Source organism: Halichoerus grypus, chromosome 7, assembly GCF_964656455.1.
Source record: "Halichoerus grypus chromosome 7, mHalGry1.hap1.1, whole genome shotgun sequence".
Lineage (NCBI taxonomy): Eukaryota > Metazoa > Chordata > Mammalia > Carnivora > Phocidae > Halichoerus > Halichoerus grypus.
The window spans coordinates 69,625,297-69,642,333 of NC_135718.1; the positions used below are offsets into that span (position 1 = coordinate 69,625,297).

Below are 17,037 nucleotides of genomic sequence, written 5' to 3' on the forward strand. Positions count from 1 at the left end.
CAACATCTACTTCTAAGCCCAGACCAGAAGGCAGCGGGTTCCAGGGAGAGACGTTTCCCTCTGCACCTGTGAGAGCAGTAACAGAAAGCCACTGTTCCCCCAGGGAGACCCTTCTCGTCTGACCTGGCCATTCTCTCACCTCCGGATTCAATTAAGACCAATACAGGCAAACGATATTGCCAGGAGCACCTCTTCCTCCCGGAAGTTGTGAATGTTTCCCGAGTTTCTGCAGCTGTCAGTTCAGCATGTGTGTGTCCCCAGGCATCCTTGGGCGTTACCTGACCTGCCGGCCGTTGGAGGCGATACTCGTGCACACACTCCAAGGGACAGTCCTCAGCCCGATGTGTGAGGTGCCCTTGTACTGTTCTCAAACAGGAGGCAGGAAAAGACTGCCAAATGCTAAAGCTGCTTCTCCGACCTGGGGCTGTGTTTCGGAGAAGATGCACTTCCCAGAGAGGCTGGGAATTTACTCCTCGATGGCAATTTAAGCGAGGGGGAGACTGCCAAGGGCTACTGTCTGTAGAGTCCCCACACCCTTCATTTTCACAAAGACTTTCCTTATTAAAATGAGAAAACAGGCAGACTCCGAATATGGACAAATGAGCTCTACTTACATAGAAATGATGAGCTTTCGGGCCTGGACAAGTGACTTATTAAAAGCCTGTCTGGCATTTTTACATCCCCCAAATGGCCTCGTACATAGCAGACACACAGTAAATGCTTCTGTGCGAGTCCCTGACCAGGTCCCTCCCAGGGGCCAGCAATGAGGGAAGACTGAGCAGTACCCGTCATACGCCGCTTGTGGTCTCCAGGGTCCGCTGCTGCCAGGCCCGGGGTCGCTGGAGGACGACTGGTTGCTGGGCGAACTTCTGAAATGGTGACTAGAATTATTAACAGGGCACCGAGGTATCTGTGGGGCACCAACATCGGGACCTGGCCCGTTCTGTTTCACCAATGAACTCATTTTACAGTGACAAAGAAAAGGAAGAAATACACATCGCAGAGTGAAACAGAATGAACTATGGACAAACAGACCAAGAAGGGGTGATGCCGGAGACATCGGGTGGCTCATGGTTGGCAGTTTATTACAGGAAAGAGATGTAGCAGGAATAAGCCTTCACCATCTGAAGATTCTAAAGCACAGTAATGACTCCAGTGAAATATGGAAGGACCACAATAGAACCCACCAGAATACAGAATTATGAAAACATTACTACTACTTGTTCAAGGAAAACTTAATGCAAGGCATGTTCTGGTCCTGTATTTAAAACCAATGCAGACAGAGAACTCTAAATTTGTCAAAACCATTTATTTTCACACATCTATTGGATGCAATCCTATTTATTTCAGACACACAAAAATAAGTAATACTCATGAGAATGCACTTGATAAAGATGTGCTTGCCAAGTTTCCATTTTGCTGCTAGAACCCTCCAGGTCTTTTTTTTTCCCCTATAATTTACTAAATTTTACTTTAATAAGGGAGGCTCTTGTAGACCCCGCAGACCCCTTCCCTTCTACCTGGGCTACCCATGTGCCCTTCTTTAAATATGGGGAGTTTATAAACTCAGCGGACCTCTGAGGAAGGAGACCCAGAGCCAAGATAATTTAATGTCAAATCAAAGGAACACTGTTTCTGCATTCAACCTCTAAACAATAAACTGGAGAAAGCAGAGAAAGACCTCATGTTTTAATCTTACCAACTATCAGCAATACTTATATAGGCCTACTACATGTCAGGAATGGGTCTGAGCAGTTTGCAAATACTGATACAGTCCATCTTCATAATGCCTGCAGAGGTCTCTGTTATTACTAAGTTTATTTTTCAGATGAGGAAATTGGAGTTGGGAGAGGATGAGTAATAGTCGAGGTGAGCATACACCAGGTAAGCAGCCTGGCTCAGCACCCTTGCTTCCAACAACTCTATTAGACCAGAGAGCCCGGCAAACCAGTTTGAGGAAACTCATGGCGTCTCCATGGCCCGTAAGTTACGAAAAAAATGAAAACAAAAGCAGTAGAAATTAACAACAAAACAAATTTGCCATTTTGTTCACTTAAAACTACCTAATGCGAATTATGCACCCTGAATTCCCACCAGCCACTAATACCACAGACGCACTTTTAAACAAGTGGATTCTCTCACTGAAAAATTAATTCTAGGGGCGCCTGAGTGGCTCAGCTGGTTGAGCGTCCGACTCTTGGTTTTGGCTCAGGTCATGGTCTTATGAGTTGTAAGATCAAGCCCCGTGTCAGGCTCCCTGCTCAGTGGGGAGTCTGCTTGAAGATTCTCTCCCTCTGCCCATCTCCCCAGTCTCTCTCTCTCTCTCTCTAATAGATAAATCTTAAAAAAAAAAAAAAAGAAAAATTAATTTTCAACTTAACTCAGTTTGCTTAAAATAAGAAAAAAAAAGCAAGGAAATGCTAATGATCTTGGGACCTCTTAAAATACTATACACATTAGGATGATGGGATTTAGTCACTGATTTTACAGTTTTATTTATACTCAAGACTGCTTGCACTTATCTAGAGGCTCATGAAGAATCCCTTCTCGGGTGTCTTGCCCAAGACGATGGAGGGAGCGAGGTGACCAGGAGGACCAGGGGAGGGAAAGGCGTGGCGCTGGTGGGTGGGTCTGGGGTAGGACCTACATGGTACGAGCAGCACCACCGGGCGAGGCGTGGGGCAGATGCCAAGCACCACTGCATCTGGGGCCTGCCCTACGGCCCCATCTGCCAACTGGTGCAGAACAAGTGGACTTAGAAACAAGCCAAATAAGAAGGTACCCCCTGTAATGTCAAGTTCTAACCCCAGCGTTCTGCAAGGGCCGTCCCGGAGCAAAGGCGCAGCCTCACCTCGTGCCATCGGGCAGCTTCCGGTCGAAGGAGGTGCTTCGAGGGATGGCAGCCTGGGTCTGCTGTAGCAGCTGCTGACACTGCAGTCGGTCCGGTGTGCTGGGGACGGGGGAGGCCCGGGCCAGGGGCTGCAGGGCCGGGGTGGGCACGCGGTGCCACGTGGTGTTCCTCCGGAAGGGCGTTTTGTACTCACATGGGGTGCCCTCACTATCCAGCTTGTACTCCACCATGGGGATCCGGCAGAGCTCCGAACACCCTCTGTTGGGCCGAGAAGAGCGGGTAAGTAGGGAGGCTCAGTGCCAGGCCATCAGCATGCCTGCTTGTGGCTTCCAGACGACGGAGGAGAGCCATCCACCCCCAGGAGTGTCCCTGGCTTATGGGGACTCTGTCCATGACCCAGTTGGGAACCAGTAGCATCCAGTATCATGCTTGTGGCTCTGGTTAATTGACAGATATTGCTTTAGGCATTACGTGTCTATATCCTGTCTCTCTGGGTCGTTCACAAACTTCTTAGACCCGAATGTATCTTTATCCAATTTGCACACGTGGAATCATACACACTGAACACGGGGCAATAAATACACTTGAAGAGATTAAAAATGCCTCATATGAAATCTGAACAGATTCAAAAGAAGTACAGTTATATAACTAGGAATTAGTCACAGGTCACCTTTTCTATGGAGTCTGAGAAAAGTGAAAAACAAAATTAGTAAACGCTGTCACAGTCAAGGGGAAACCCGAGTGCCCATCCGGTCAAAGGGGGCTTCTTAGTTACCATGTCGCTCTCTTAAACTAGCATTACCGTTCCCCAAATGTCATCTGCTGGAGTGCTCTCTCATGTGCTCAGGTGACCAGTCAGGAACATAAGACCTGTTAGCCTCAAACTGTGACTTAAGCCAGACATCTCTCAAGTTTCTCATTAATTACACAGTGCAAATGGTACTATTAACCTGACCAAAGCCAGCCTGTGCAACCAGCTGGCATGGAATGGCAAGGACACAGAAGACAGGGTAAGTTTCAAGTCTGAGCGCCAGGGCACATCATCCCAGTTTAGCGTGTTCATAGAGCCGGTGCCTCTCCGTTCCAGAGTCAACAGAGAAACTTGCTAATATTCACCCCCTGAGAAATCCACTAGGGTAAGGTGTGGTTCTTTAAAAAGGAGACTTCCCGTTCTCAAGATGGTAGAGGAACATTTCAGCCTCTTTTCAAAATCATTATATAAGAATGAGGAGAACAAGAAACAGAAACAAACTTGCCCACCTATAAAACTTGAGACAGTTGAAACTCTAAACCACAGCAATCACAGATGGAAGGCAAAACCCAAGGGTGTCCAGAGGGAGCAAGGAGAGACGAGACCACTCCCCTTACACAACCCCGAAGGGGCACAGGGACCGGAAGCACCAGGCATTGCAGGAGGCAAAAGTGAGAGAGAAGGCTTAAGAGGGGACGATTTAGAAAAGAGAGAACAAAGAAAAGTTGGACCCTGGGCACCATCAGCACCACATGGCACCAGGGTCTAGTCAGGCAATAACGACCCCTGACTCTAGCGGGCAGGAGCAATGGTCTGGGGAACTCCGCCTGAAGTATCCAGACTCCAGGGAAAGAGGAGAGCCTGGCTGAAAACAAAAGATTAAGTGAAAGTCTCACTGGAAAATGAGACCCAGAGTCATTTCCCCTTCCTTCAAACCCAACTTCAGAATGCTCATCAGTCTACAAAGACCAACGAGGATCTTCCTCTGGTGAAAAGACAAGGAGATGTAATTAGATGTAAGCCACCCAATCACCCTGCAGTGAGGCTCACCAACCAACCATACCCCTAGAGAATAAGAAAGAACTTTTGAAATTTAAAAACATGATAGCTAAAATTCAAAATAAAAAAAAATCTACTAAGACTAAGGTAAACTGAGGAACTCTCCCAAAACATTACAGGAGAGCAAGCATACAAAAATTAGTTCGATCCAAGTAGTCTAATGTATACCTAACAGAGGTACCAGAAAGAGAAGAGGGGGGAAAAGATGGGGAGGAAATTATTAAGAAACCATGCAGGAAAATCTCCATAACTAAAAACAGGTAAAACCAGATTAAAAGGTCCACAGAGTGCCCAGTGCAATGAGTGAAGAAAGGTCTATGTCAAGAGATACATACATACATACGTAGGATGGAATGAAACTTTTGGAGGCGATGGTGTTGATTATGGTGAGGGTTCCATGGCTGTATACTTATCTCCAGACTCACTAAGCTGTGTGCATTAGATGTATACAGCTTTGTTATGTCAGTCATACCTCAATAAGGTCTTTTTCAGACATCATGTGGAACTCGAACTCTTGGGTTACAGAGGAGATCCTGAGTTTCTGGGGGGACAGGATGTAGGGAAGGGGGGCCGGCCTCACACAAAGGGTCAGGGCATGGAACAGCTTCATTCTTCTCAGCAGCATTACTGGATAAAAGTTACTTCTCACCCATCAAATCAATAGTCCTTGGAGCTTGGGATGAAGAAACAGGTAGGAATATAACAATGGCCTGCTTTTTGGCTTGGGAAACCAAATGGATGGTTGGTGCTACCCTCTGAGAAGAGAAGAGAAGGAGATTGAGTAAACCATCCGAAAGAGATACTCACGCCTGTTTTAGTAAACTTTACTTCATCTTTTATTTTAACTTTTCTTCCCTCAAAGCAAAATTCATCTTTTACCTAGGCAACTTGAAATTACCCTGGATTTCCTGAATGCGTTAGTTAAATGATTGGTCAACTCTGATAAGCCCAGATTTACACTGGATTGCATGACTATTATTATTATTATTATTATTATTTTATAAAATTCCAAGGCTCTACAACATTGAATCATGGACTTGTACTGTTTCCAAGTGTTTTTCTCTTTAACTAGATGACACATCCCCTGGGACTACTGATTCATCCATTCGACCAGCAACCTAATTAGAAATCATAAATGTGGGATATGACAGTAATATCAAAATATCAAGAAAACCTACTCTTGTCTTCCACGCTATTCAGTGCTCTAAGCAAGTCACTGGATAGTCAGGCGAACTCTGGGCTTTGGTCTCAAAGGCTGCAGGTGCCCGAAGAGTACAGGTCAGGGAATCCTTAAAGGCAGAGACCTATCCAAGTGAAGGGTCTTGGAGTTATATTTGAATGAAAGGAACATGAACCTTGAATCTTGTGGACCAAAGGGCAACGTGTATCTCCAGTGCCTGTTTGGGTTACTAGTTTACTAGGCTAGGCTTAAAAGGAAGAGAAAGTAAAGAGAAGATAGATGGCTGAGGTGTGTGGAATATTTAATTCATGCTCATCAATTGTAGCCTTTAATAAGATGTTGTAATTTAGCTTGAATCTTTGAGGAAAAACATTATATAAATGCATAATCATGACTAATATTTTAGAGAGTGCTGACAAAAACGTGTGCAAACGCATGAGGTTGAGGGGAGATTCAGGGTGGAATTATTTCATTTCCAAACTTTTGCACAAAGTCATATGTAAATGATCTTCTTAATACTAAAAACTGGCATTCTTTTGCCCTAATAAAGAACAGCTATTTTTGAAAGAATGGCTTTATTTGAAAATCAAAATTAATTTTGTGAGTATGTGACACTTTTATAGCAACTACTCTTATAAGCTAGGTTTCTGCTTTGTTTACTTCTAGGACTAAACCATCAAATAAATACCACTAATTTTAACATACCATCAAACCTAGTCAAACATAATTCTGTTCTAAGAAATGTCTGGAAAGACACAGAAAATTCAATGAAGTTTTAGGGAAACAGGAAGAGGTCTAAAATAAGAGTTTCCAATTAGCCTACAGCAGAGGTCCTCCTGCTGCAGTGAGTACAAGAAACTCCTCCCCCTCTGCACCTGCACCTGTTCCTGTCCCCGCACACACCCCTCTTGCCTCTGTGACTAGTTCCAGCGCAGGACGCCAGGCGAGATCTCCCTGCCCCTCTGAAGCATCAAGCCCTGAAAGGGCACACAGCAAGGATTTCTGACCACTAGGTAAAGACCAACCGAAACCCAAATGGATGAAATGCAAGAAGACCTAGCACAAAAAGACATTTCCCCCCAAAGTGAACTGCTAATCTTGTGTGTAACTGAAACAGGTTTTGCTGTTGTTGTTGTTTTTAAGAAAAGACAAGCTTTTAGCTTTCTTGCATTAGTTACAAATTCAGACCTCACCGAGAAACGCCCTCGGCTTCCTTTCGACATACACCAAATCAAGTCCACAGACGTGAACTGCATTTCTAGCTTCTGGCGCACTTTTCACAGGTTGCTTGCCCAACGAAGACACTGGGTGATGTTAGAGAGGGCTGTGGGGATCACTTACATGTGAGCATACTGATTTCCTCTTTGCTCAATAACAAATGTGCATGTCACCTATTTATGCTTCTAATTAACATGCCAGGTAGAGATCAATACACACTCCGCTTCAGGGTTAAAAATACATATAACTGTTAACATTGCTTGTCTAGCCAGGAACTTCTCTGGGTCTAACACTGCTCTGTAATATTAGAAGGAAGGCAAGAACATTCTCTGGACCAAAGTGGTCATAAAATGTGTGCTCACTGAACACGGGGTATTACAAAACTGTGAAACTGACAAGTATTACAAAACTGTGAGACTGACCGGCAATCCAATAGTTGGAGCCCTCAGAGCATCTTACATTTTACTGCTTTACTCTGCAGAATGCTACTCCTTGTCCTTCTGAACTTAGCACCATGGGCTTTCTGGGATGGCTTATTCCCAGACCAGGGACACCCGTCTACGTCCTTGTATCCACACTGATCAGCGCTCTCCCTGCTTCCTGCAGCCTGAAGTGGTTTCCCACCAGCAGGGTCCTAGGGCAGGCAGCTGCTACTGCTTCCCGGCCTCTGGACACGGCGGGCAGGGACGTGGTGCTCACTCGGGGGTCACAGTTACAGGCACCCGTCTGCACTGCCAAGCACCGCACTTATGCATCTCTAACTTTAGAGACACCCTGCAAGGTCCCCAATGGGCTTCCGCCCCCACAGACTGATGTTTTTCAAATGACACCTCCAATTTCCTGGAAGAACCCTCCATTAGCCTTCAGTCATTCAAGCATTTGAAGGCAGAATCACCGCTAGCCAGGCTGTGATCCCTGTTCTGAAGGTTCATTGCCACCTTCGAGCCTGACTATCAAGGCCATCACGGGTGGCTCACCCAGAGGGGTCACAGCACACTCTCCTCTACCCATCCTCAGCAGGATCCCTCCCCAGGAATCACACTGTTCTCCACTAAAGACACAGTTTGGGCTCTTGGCTCAAAACCCAGAGCTGTCAACGTGTAAGAAACAGCACTGTCTCTTTGAACCCACGTTAAATCATAGGAACTATGCAAGCTTTTGGAAGCGCCAGCTTCACAAGAAAGAGGTCAGTTACAAATAGATACTACTATTTTTTTTCCTTTTATAAAACAGAAAAAGCTAATATTAAACAGCAAAAGGTACATCAGTGTTCATGAAAGTTCTTCCCAGATAATATGTAGATGTGTAGAACTATAGAATGGCAAGGTTTATATAATAATCAGAACTGCATAAAATTTTAGAGCTGTAAAATTCCCTTCACTTATAGAACAATACATCATTATCCTATTACTTCCTTCTTTTTTTTTTTTTTTAAAGATTTTATTTATTTGAGAGAGAGAATGAGAGAGAGCACAAGCAGGAGGAGTGGCAGAGGGAGAGGGAGAAGCAGACTCCCCGCTGAGCAGGGAGCCCGATGTGGGGCTCCATCCCAGGACCCTGGGATCATGACCTGAGCTAAAGGCAGACGCTTAATCGACTAAGCCACCCAGGCGCCTCTGTTACTTTCCTTCTTATATGAAAGTAGGACACATGAGATTATGCCACTTCAAAACTAAGAAGGGGGAAGAGTTCTATGGGATGATAACTAAGGAGAATACTTTTGGAAAGAGGCAACATGAAACCAAAAACCTAGAAAATTGAGAAGATTGAAAGAAACAAGTTATATTCTACGAAAAAAATGAAAAAGGAAGAAGCAAAAGAAAAAGGCAGTTGGACACGTTAGCTGGATCTCCACCACCGGGTAAACCATGGACCGCGCAGCCAGGGCTCAATCACATAATTGTAACTTGCATTTACTGTACTCTGAAACTGCCGATGGGTTTTACTTTTTTTGGCTGCATCACAGAGAACCTTTAACTGAACCCAATAATTGAACATAAAGCCTTACAACATACTGTCATGCTATCCTTGACTTCCAATCCACCACTCACCTTGTATGGCACGAGCCAGTTTCCATACACACCACAGCATTTCAATGTCACAAAAATGTTTGAGGGGGTACAAAGGAAATCTCCCTCCTTGAGAAGAAGGCTCAGACAGGTTGGAAAGTCGATACAACCAATCAGGGACAGGTTGATGGCTGGAACCCAGACTCCTAGCTCAGCACTCTTTCCAAAACACTTTGCCATCTCCTTAAGAGAACTATCAAACAATCAGTAATGTGGCCCACATCATGTCAGAGTTTCCACGAGGAGCTAAGAGAATCTTTGGGAACAAAGGCGGATAGATCCCCTCAAATGAACTACCTGCTTCTTTTATATTATGCACTTTGTAACGAACCTTTTTATAGCCCTAGGGATTGAAGTAATCACTGATATTTTAATCATTTTAATGTCTGTTATGCTAATAGCCTGCTAATAGCTAAAAGACTCTTTCCAAATCATCCAACAAGGTGACAGGGGTAATTGACGCTCATTCACTTAAATCACAAACTCTTTCTTTCTGTTGCATAAAAAAATCAAAAGCTTCCAACAGGGAGATAACCACATAGCATAACTTAACTGTAAAGGTTAGGTCAGTGTCATATATGAAATAGGCACTACATGAAATATTAATCCACTTTTCTACATATTTCCTTAATTTTTATAGAAATAAGACATCTAGACGATACATAGAAAAAGACGCATCTAGACCATAAAACCACTTGACCAAGCCCTTTGAACAAAGGTCTTGACTTGAAAAGTTGTGTGTCACACTAAATGGGAAGCGAGGCTATCTGGCCCTGAATAATTCATCAGCTTGCACCCCCCTCCTTCCTCAACAGCCACAGGGACAACTGAGTCTTCCCCTACTGTACACAGAGCACACCATTCAACTTAAAACACGGGCTCAGAAAGTTCTTCAGGAAGCCAACCTCCTTCCTTTTTTTTTCATAGAAAGCTTGAGACCAGAAATAACCTTTCACTGCATTACATCCTTCAAAGTTAAACGCAGAAGATTCCCAATCGCTATTTGGTGCCCGATTTTTGATGAATGGATTTCCATGAAAGAGAATGCCCATTATCCTAGCATGGTATACTTGTCACGCAAGCACCTGTTATTTGCTTTACGAAACGCTCCAGCTCACCGTCACCCTCTGAGCTCCTGTTACAATGTCAGTGGTGTTACAACATTTCAAACTGCTAAAAAGGCAGGAGCACCAAAGTGTAGATTACTGACTGCAGAGAGTGGAGTATTTTCTGCACTGAGATACTTAGTATCAAGTAAGAAATTGTTGCCATGTTTGAGAAAACCATTTTTGAATGGGAAACCTGTATTTTAGAATGCCACATAAACAAAAAGAGTCCACGGAAGTAAAGATGATGTCCGTCCTCCCCATTTGCATAGCCTCAGTGCCCTGCACAGTTTGGACACAAACCAGTTAAGGGTTAACAAAATGACTGAATGAGTAAACACAAGGCCACCACCTTTTTGTTCCTTCTGTAATGCAACATTCTTACTTCAAGGAGGGAGAGAAACACCTGAACTTTACATTGGAGGGACAGGGCAGAGGAGGCAGAACCTTTCACAGTTCACATTGAAAGTTATTCCTGGAGGGTGCCCCTAAGACAATACCAAAGGTGGGGCGCCTGGGTGGCTCAGTCAGTTAACAGTCTGCCTTCAGCTTAGGTGGTGATCCCAGGGTCCTGGGGTCGGGCTCCTTGCTCAGCAGGGAGCCTGTTTCTCCCTCTCCCTCTGCCCATTACCCCTGTGCTCATTATCTTTCTCTCTCAAAAAATAAATAAAATCTTAAAAAAAAAGACAATACCAAATGTAACTGATTTTTTTTATCCACACAAATAAGTTGGAACTCTACTTTAAAAACCTCACTTAGGTCAAGATTTCAACTCACCATCTACTTTAGAGAGAGAGATATATATATATATCTCTCTCCAACCTGCTAACTTGACAAAACTGAGTTTCCCTTCCTAGTTCAATTTCTAGAACTAGGTGCATGTACTTCAGGAAGTGGAATGGTCTAGCAACCAGCAGCAAAGCAGAACAATGTCAAGCTTTGATTTACAGAATAGCTTAAATTAAAATAAATTTATAAAGTGAGCATGACGCTTCAATAGAATGATGAGAGAACAACTATTTAGGCTCAAGACGACATGAGACAATTTCCACTGTTTTGCATTATATAGAAGAATATGTCTGGGATGGTATGTCAACAAAGTATGAAAATTCACATGAAACAGAGGCACCACAGCAAGAAATTTCATTTCCATGTTTATTGGACATATTTACTGTATCACTCACATTGTATAACAACTCATGCATAATTCGGATGAGTTGTTATTGCCTTTATAGTGGCCTTTTAAATTGATGCGCTTGCCTTCAAATGACATTGATAGAGTGTCAGTCACCTTTGAAGGCTAGGAGCGGGGGCAATGAGATCCCTTGCAAAACCGAGGAAGAGCTTAATGAAGCATCTTCAGCCAAGTCTTCTTCATCTTTGCCACAGAGATGTCTGCTTGGGAAATACCCTCCTCCCTTTCAAAGCTCATTTCCATTTGAAGAGTGCTATTCCCCAACTGCCTCTTGCCACTCATTCCCCCGTCGTGTGAATTCCGCTCCTGGTCCAACCCCAGCACGACATCAGTTAATAAGCATTCCCGAAGGGATCCTCCCTGCTCAGTGTGTTCTGGAACTCCACAAGGAAAAGGGAAAATGGCTCTGCCTTCCTTTCAAGCTGAGGGACAGCTGAATTACCATCACCCTGACACTGGAGAACGGGACTTCAAACCATGGGGTGGCTTTTGAGAAATACTTTCCCAACTAAAGACTTCATTTAATCCAGCAGCTTCTGCGTCATAAGCAAACACCTTCGGATGTGTGAACAACCGGAAGTAAGTCTATTAGGGGACAGGCCTGTCCTACTGCTGATGGGGACAGACAGGATGAAGGTGAGTTATGCCCCACTGAGACCCTGCAAGAAAAAATCCAGCTGATACACGGCAAAAATGAATCCAAGCATTTTTCACTGCATCATTTGCGATGCTCACAAAGATTGAAGTATCTTGCAATGCATTGGCTATTTTTGTAGTCCTATGGCTCTCGCATTAAAGATACACACACACACACACACACACACACACACACACACGTCCATTTAAATGAATGTCCTTCTTTTTGCCCCCTCCCTGACAAGTGCTTGCAACACTGTGTGAACAAGGTGGCGGTAATTATCCATGCCACAAATCACACGTGTGCTTGTAGCTTGAGGCAGATCCTTGTGCCAAGGAAAATGGCACTGAGCGATGTTTCATTTAAAAGTTTTGTATTTTAATTTTTTAAATGAGTCAAGTGCTACCCATTTCCCCTGTTAAGCCCCGCCCCACCCTCCCCAAATTGTTCCTTACAAAAATTGAACAACACAGAGGCTCAACTTGCTGGAGCACAAATGAAATTTAAAATGACGTGGCATCCTTGCATCTCGGTCTAAAGCAAAGGGCTGTTATTGCAAGGATAACTTCTTGTTATGTGAAGCTGCCTGACAACAGAAAGTACTTTTATCAGGAGCCTAGACAGTCGCAGCCCAAACTCACAGAAGTATGGATTTAAAAATCTACAGATCCAAACTCCCACCAAATTGGAAGACTGAACGGAAAGGCGTTAAACCTTCGTGACTTGCAGAGGTGGGGGGGGGGCAGGCGGAGTGTCACTACCAGGCAAATAGCGAATTCTGATCTGGGCTAAGGTAAAAATACAGAAGACAGTTATTCCAGATTAATCAGGAGAGAAATCTGTATCTTCAGGGAATGACATTAATGAGACTCTGAGGAAACAAAGGTAAAATCTCTAAATATCTTGAACAGCTTCAATAAGAACATTTGCATTTAAAACAAAGGAAGAATTCATTATGTGCAGACCAAGGCAGATAACAGATAATGCGCCCTTGGATAGAAAAGTAACAGCCGGAACTTTTAAATGGTAGTGTTTGTCTGTTTGTCTGTCTGAGCTGAAAAACAATTCAGTATTTCTCAGGAAATTGTATTCTTCTAAATCATATGTTCTAAATACCAACCATAATAACTTTAATATCTTTATTAAGCAGATCTCTTGAAAAGCCTAAAAAAAGAAATTTCTACTGAGCAACAGTAGACCAGAATTATAAACAGGCGAGAAATGTTATTTTTTTAATTCAAAAGAACACGGTAACCTTTTTGTCTAATTCTACAGCAGTAATCAACCTCTAAGACAGATAACTCACCAGATTTATAAATCTATATTTCCACCAAAGGAAGAAAGAATTCTCACTATATGGGAAAATTTCTGGGAACTGGCTTAAAATTTATTTTAAAACACTTCACTTACACAACATTGTGGCTTCAAAGGTCTAAAGGACTTGCCTTTGGTTATTTCCAAGTCTCATTTTTAAGAAAATAGTTTCTGTCTTTGATTTCTTTGCACTCGTACCACTGTGTGTGATTGGTGGGATTCTTGGAAAGCAAACAGACTGGACGGGACAGAACTTGGAAAGGCAATGAGAAGCATCCTGGATATTTCCCGTGACACGCGGCAGCTACTCTCAAGAATTTCAACTCGTTCAACCTTTATTTTGTAAACCTACTGAGCAGATATAGGAAACAAGGCCACGGAAAGTCAGGCAGGTGGCAAGTGGTAAGAAATTGAACAGAAATGGACTTTTGCAATATTCTGCACATTAGCCAGGGAGGAAGGTGGTATGCCTCTGGTCTGTTTTCTTAAAAAAAGGTCATGGTTTAGAGCTGATCTAATCAACAGTAGCCGCTAGCCACATGTGGCTAAGGAAATCTTAATTAATTGAAATGAAAAATTCACTTTCTCGGCAGTACTAGCCACAGCTCAAGTGTATGACAGCTGCGTGTGGCCAGGGGCCACTGTTTCGGATGGCGTGGATATGGACCGTGGTCATCGTGGGAGCTGTGGCTGGACAGCGCCGGTTCAGAGGATGAAGTAAGGAGACAAAGTACAAGGAATGACTTCAGTGACCACCGAAGTACGTCCAGAAAGTGGGCAATCATCTTGCTATTTAGAATGATAAGAATTTCTTTTAGAGCATGGAAAAATTCACATGAATATCCTAAAGTTTTTAATTTAACTAAAATGTGTGGGGTACTGATTATGCCCGAAGGTGCCATGTGCTTTACGTGCATCAGTCTTATTTAATCTTTGTAAGAGTAGCATGAGGTAGGCAATATTATGATCCCCATCTTACCAACAGCAAATGAGGTTTCGAGAGAGCACACACACGACCCAAGGTCACACAGCTAAGGCGTGGCTTCCAAGCCAGAGGTTGAAAGGTGGCCTGCAGGAAGTCCTTGTGAGCTGGAGTGAGAAGGCACTCCGGCTTTACTACCAGGCACTCTGCAGCCCAACGGTGGTCCACAGCCCACACGGATGGCTTGTTCTTAACGGGCCTTCTTTCCCCCTGGGCCTGATATATTCTTGATGTCAAGTGTGATTATTTTCTATTAACAATGGAACACCATCACCCACTAATTCCATTCTCTTCCTACTCTCCATCCATCCACCTCTGAGCTTCTTTGCATAGGGTTCTTGGGACAGCTTACGACAATGTCTCGAACCAGTTCAACCTGAATGTAGTCACATCACAGAGTCTATTTGATGTTCCACTCCTCCTTCAAACATAGAGTACTGATCTCTTACATATCCTGTTAAGAATCAATGACTTCACGCTATAGAAAGGAATTCTAGTGATGCAGAGTATTTCATTTGCTAAGGGCTGAGCGATGATAAAGAATATTTCCTCTTAAACATGGGTTCTCAGTGGTCCAGGTGAATCAAGCAGGTGCTCTGCTCCTTAGTTTGTAATATCTCAGCCTTTACATGGGCAATGTCCCTGGAAATTGCTTAGAAAATTAAAATTGATCCTTTATTACACACTAATAACTTTTTTAAAGCTCTTTTTCAATTGTTCTAATGCTCGATGTCCAAACGACTTTGGCTGAAGACACCCCTGACTACATGTTCTGCGAATCCTGGAGGAGCAGCTGGGACAGCACCCGCTACAGAGGCCAAGGAGGCGCCAGCCCTGCTTAGGGCCTCGCATGCCTTACCTCCGGGGCGAGCCATCATCGTGGGGCTGGATGATGACCACCTTCACGGTCACGGAAGTCCGGAGCAGGTCGATCATCTGCTCGTGGGTCAGAGTGGCCACGGCCACTTTGCAGATCTCCACGAGGCGGCTCCCTTGGCGAAGGCCAGCCTTCCAGGCAAAGCCGAAAGGTTCCACGTCTGCAACGATTCCTTCAAAATTCACGTGGAAGCCAAGCTGGCCCAGCCCATTCCTCCTCAGGGTCATTTCCACGGTCTCACAGCCTCGCGTCACTATCTGAGGGGAAAAGAGACCGTGAGACACCGCTGTGGAGCCCACCCCCCCCGCAAGGTAGAGGCACGCACACGGACCTCCCAGCCCTGCCCGCCAACCTACCAGGTGACATGCTAAGCACATTACAATGCTGAGTTTACCATAATCAGCTGTTCCAGATGGACTGTAGTGATGGGAAAATGTAGTCTCTTTTGAAACCACAACAAGTTTCATCCATTAAACATTAAAAGCTACTCAATTTCATCCAACTTAAAAAATGGCCCAAACCCCTTCCCAGCTAACACTCAGAGGGTCACCCCCAGGAGGGCAGCTGCAGAAGTCAGGATGTTAGGAGATGTGCAAGTGTTCTCTGCACCGGACGTACCACTCTGTCCTCCGGGAAGCCCCCTCGGGGCTTGCCTGGGTGATGAGTACCATTGGGACCTGCTTGTCTGAGTGATGAGGACAATTTGGCTCAAACGCAGGCAAGCCTGCCAGGCTCCCAGGCTCCCTGGCATCTGCTGACAAGGTTAGTGCAGGATGGCGCTCTTGCAGGCAGCAGAGACCCCTCCCCCCAGTGCCTGGGGGCCACCTCTCCTTCATGGGGTCCATCCTTTGGGGGCCTAGGACAACCCCAAGCAGTGGCGCTTCAGTGCTCTGACCCTCCCAAGAGCGTGAGTCCACAGCAGTGTCACAAAAAGGAATGTGGACGCAAGGTGGTCAGCATCCCACACAGCGCACTGAGGCACCGATCACTAGTTAATGCCATCCTCAAAAGCGCTCACTGAGAGTAACTTACACGCACTGAGAGAAAAACCACAGGCCATTAAATGTCACCTGATGACTACAGCATCACTTATTTGCGGGAAATTTAAAGTCGGGACGTATCATACCCATATCCCCCAAAGCACAGAGCTAATGGATAAAGTTGCAGTTTAATAAATGCTCCATTTCCACAAAACACGCTCTGAATACCCAGATTCCTATTTAATAAGACCTATGAGTGTAAGTGCAGCTGTGGGACTGGGCTGGCTCCGTGTACGTCCACTGTGTCTGTTTCCATGGTTACCTGCATGGGTATACACATTCACCATCAACTTCCCACAGATACATGATAGCTGGGGGCTCAGGAAAACGGGACAAGGCATTGCTGGTCTTCGCGGTGAGATTTTGAAAGACCGAAGCTTGCGAAGTTACGAACTGAACTAACTGGAAATTGTTGGAAAAGTACTTTTGTAATATTGTACACCCTGAATAAAATTTTCTTTCACTTCTTTTTCAATTTTGTTTTGACTACACTTTCCTACCAAAAGTCTACATATGTGTGACATATGCCTTGCCTTCTTTCAAATATAAATGCAATTTTCAGGTGAGATTTAGCAACCACATATCACACTGAAGAGTGATCAAGCCTTTCCTGAGACCTATGTGTCTCTTCTCCTTATTTCTTCCAACTACCTGCTACCTGCCCTACTTTTGCTTTTTGCTATTTATTTATTCCTTCTGTTCCTTGCTTCTTAACATTTGCAAAGGGTAAAGGATCAGTTATTTGGAGTTCCTTACAT

The 17,037-nt window shown here is 44.4% G+C and overlaps 1 protein-coding gene across 8 annotated transcripts in view; it reads right to left on the reverse strand.

The window, feature by feature from the left end:
- SIPA1L2 (signal induced proliferation associated 1 like 2) overlaps positions 1–17,037 on the reverse strand; it is a 216,965-nt gene that overhangs the window by 40,001 nt on the left and 159,927 nt on the right. For all 8 annotated transcript variants that reach the window (XM_036087312.2, XM_078077712.1, XM_036087309.2 and 5 more), the window contains 3 exons: positions 15,222–15,496; positions 2,852–3,109; positions 786–869 (listed from right to left, as the gene is read on the reverse strand). In XM_036087312.2, coding sequence (XP_035943205.1) covers positions 786–869; positions 2,852–3,109; positions 15,222–15,496 — 617 coding nt within the window. The remainder of the gene's footprint in view (positions 1–785; positions 870–2,851; positions 3,110–15,221; positions 15,497–17,037) is intronic.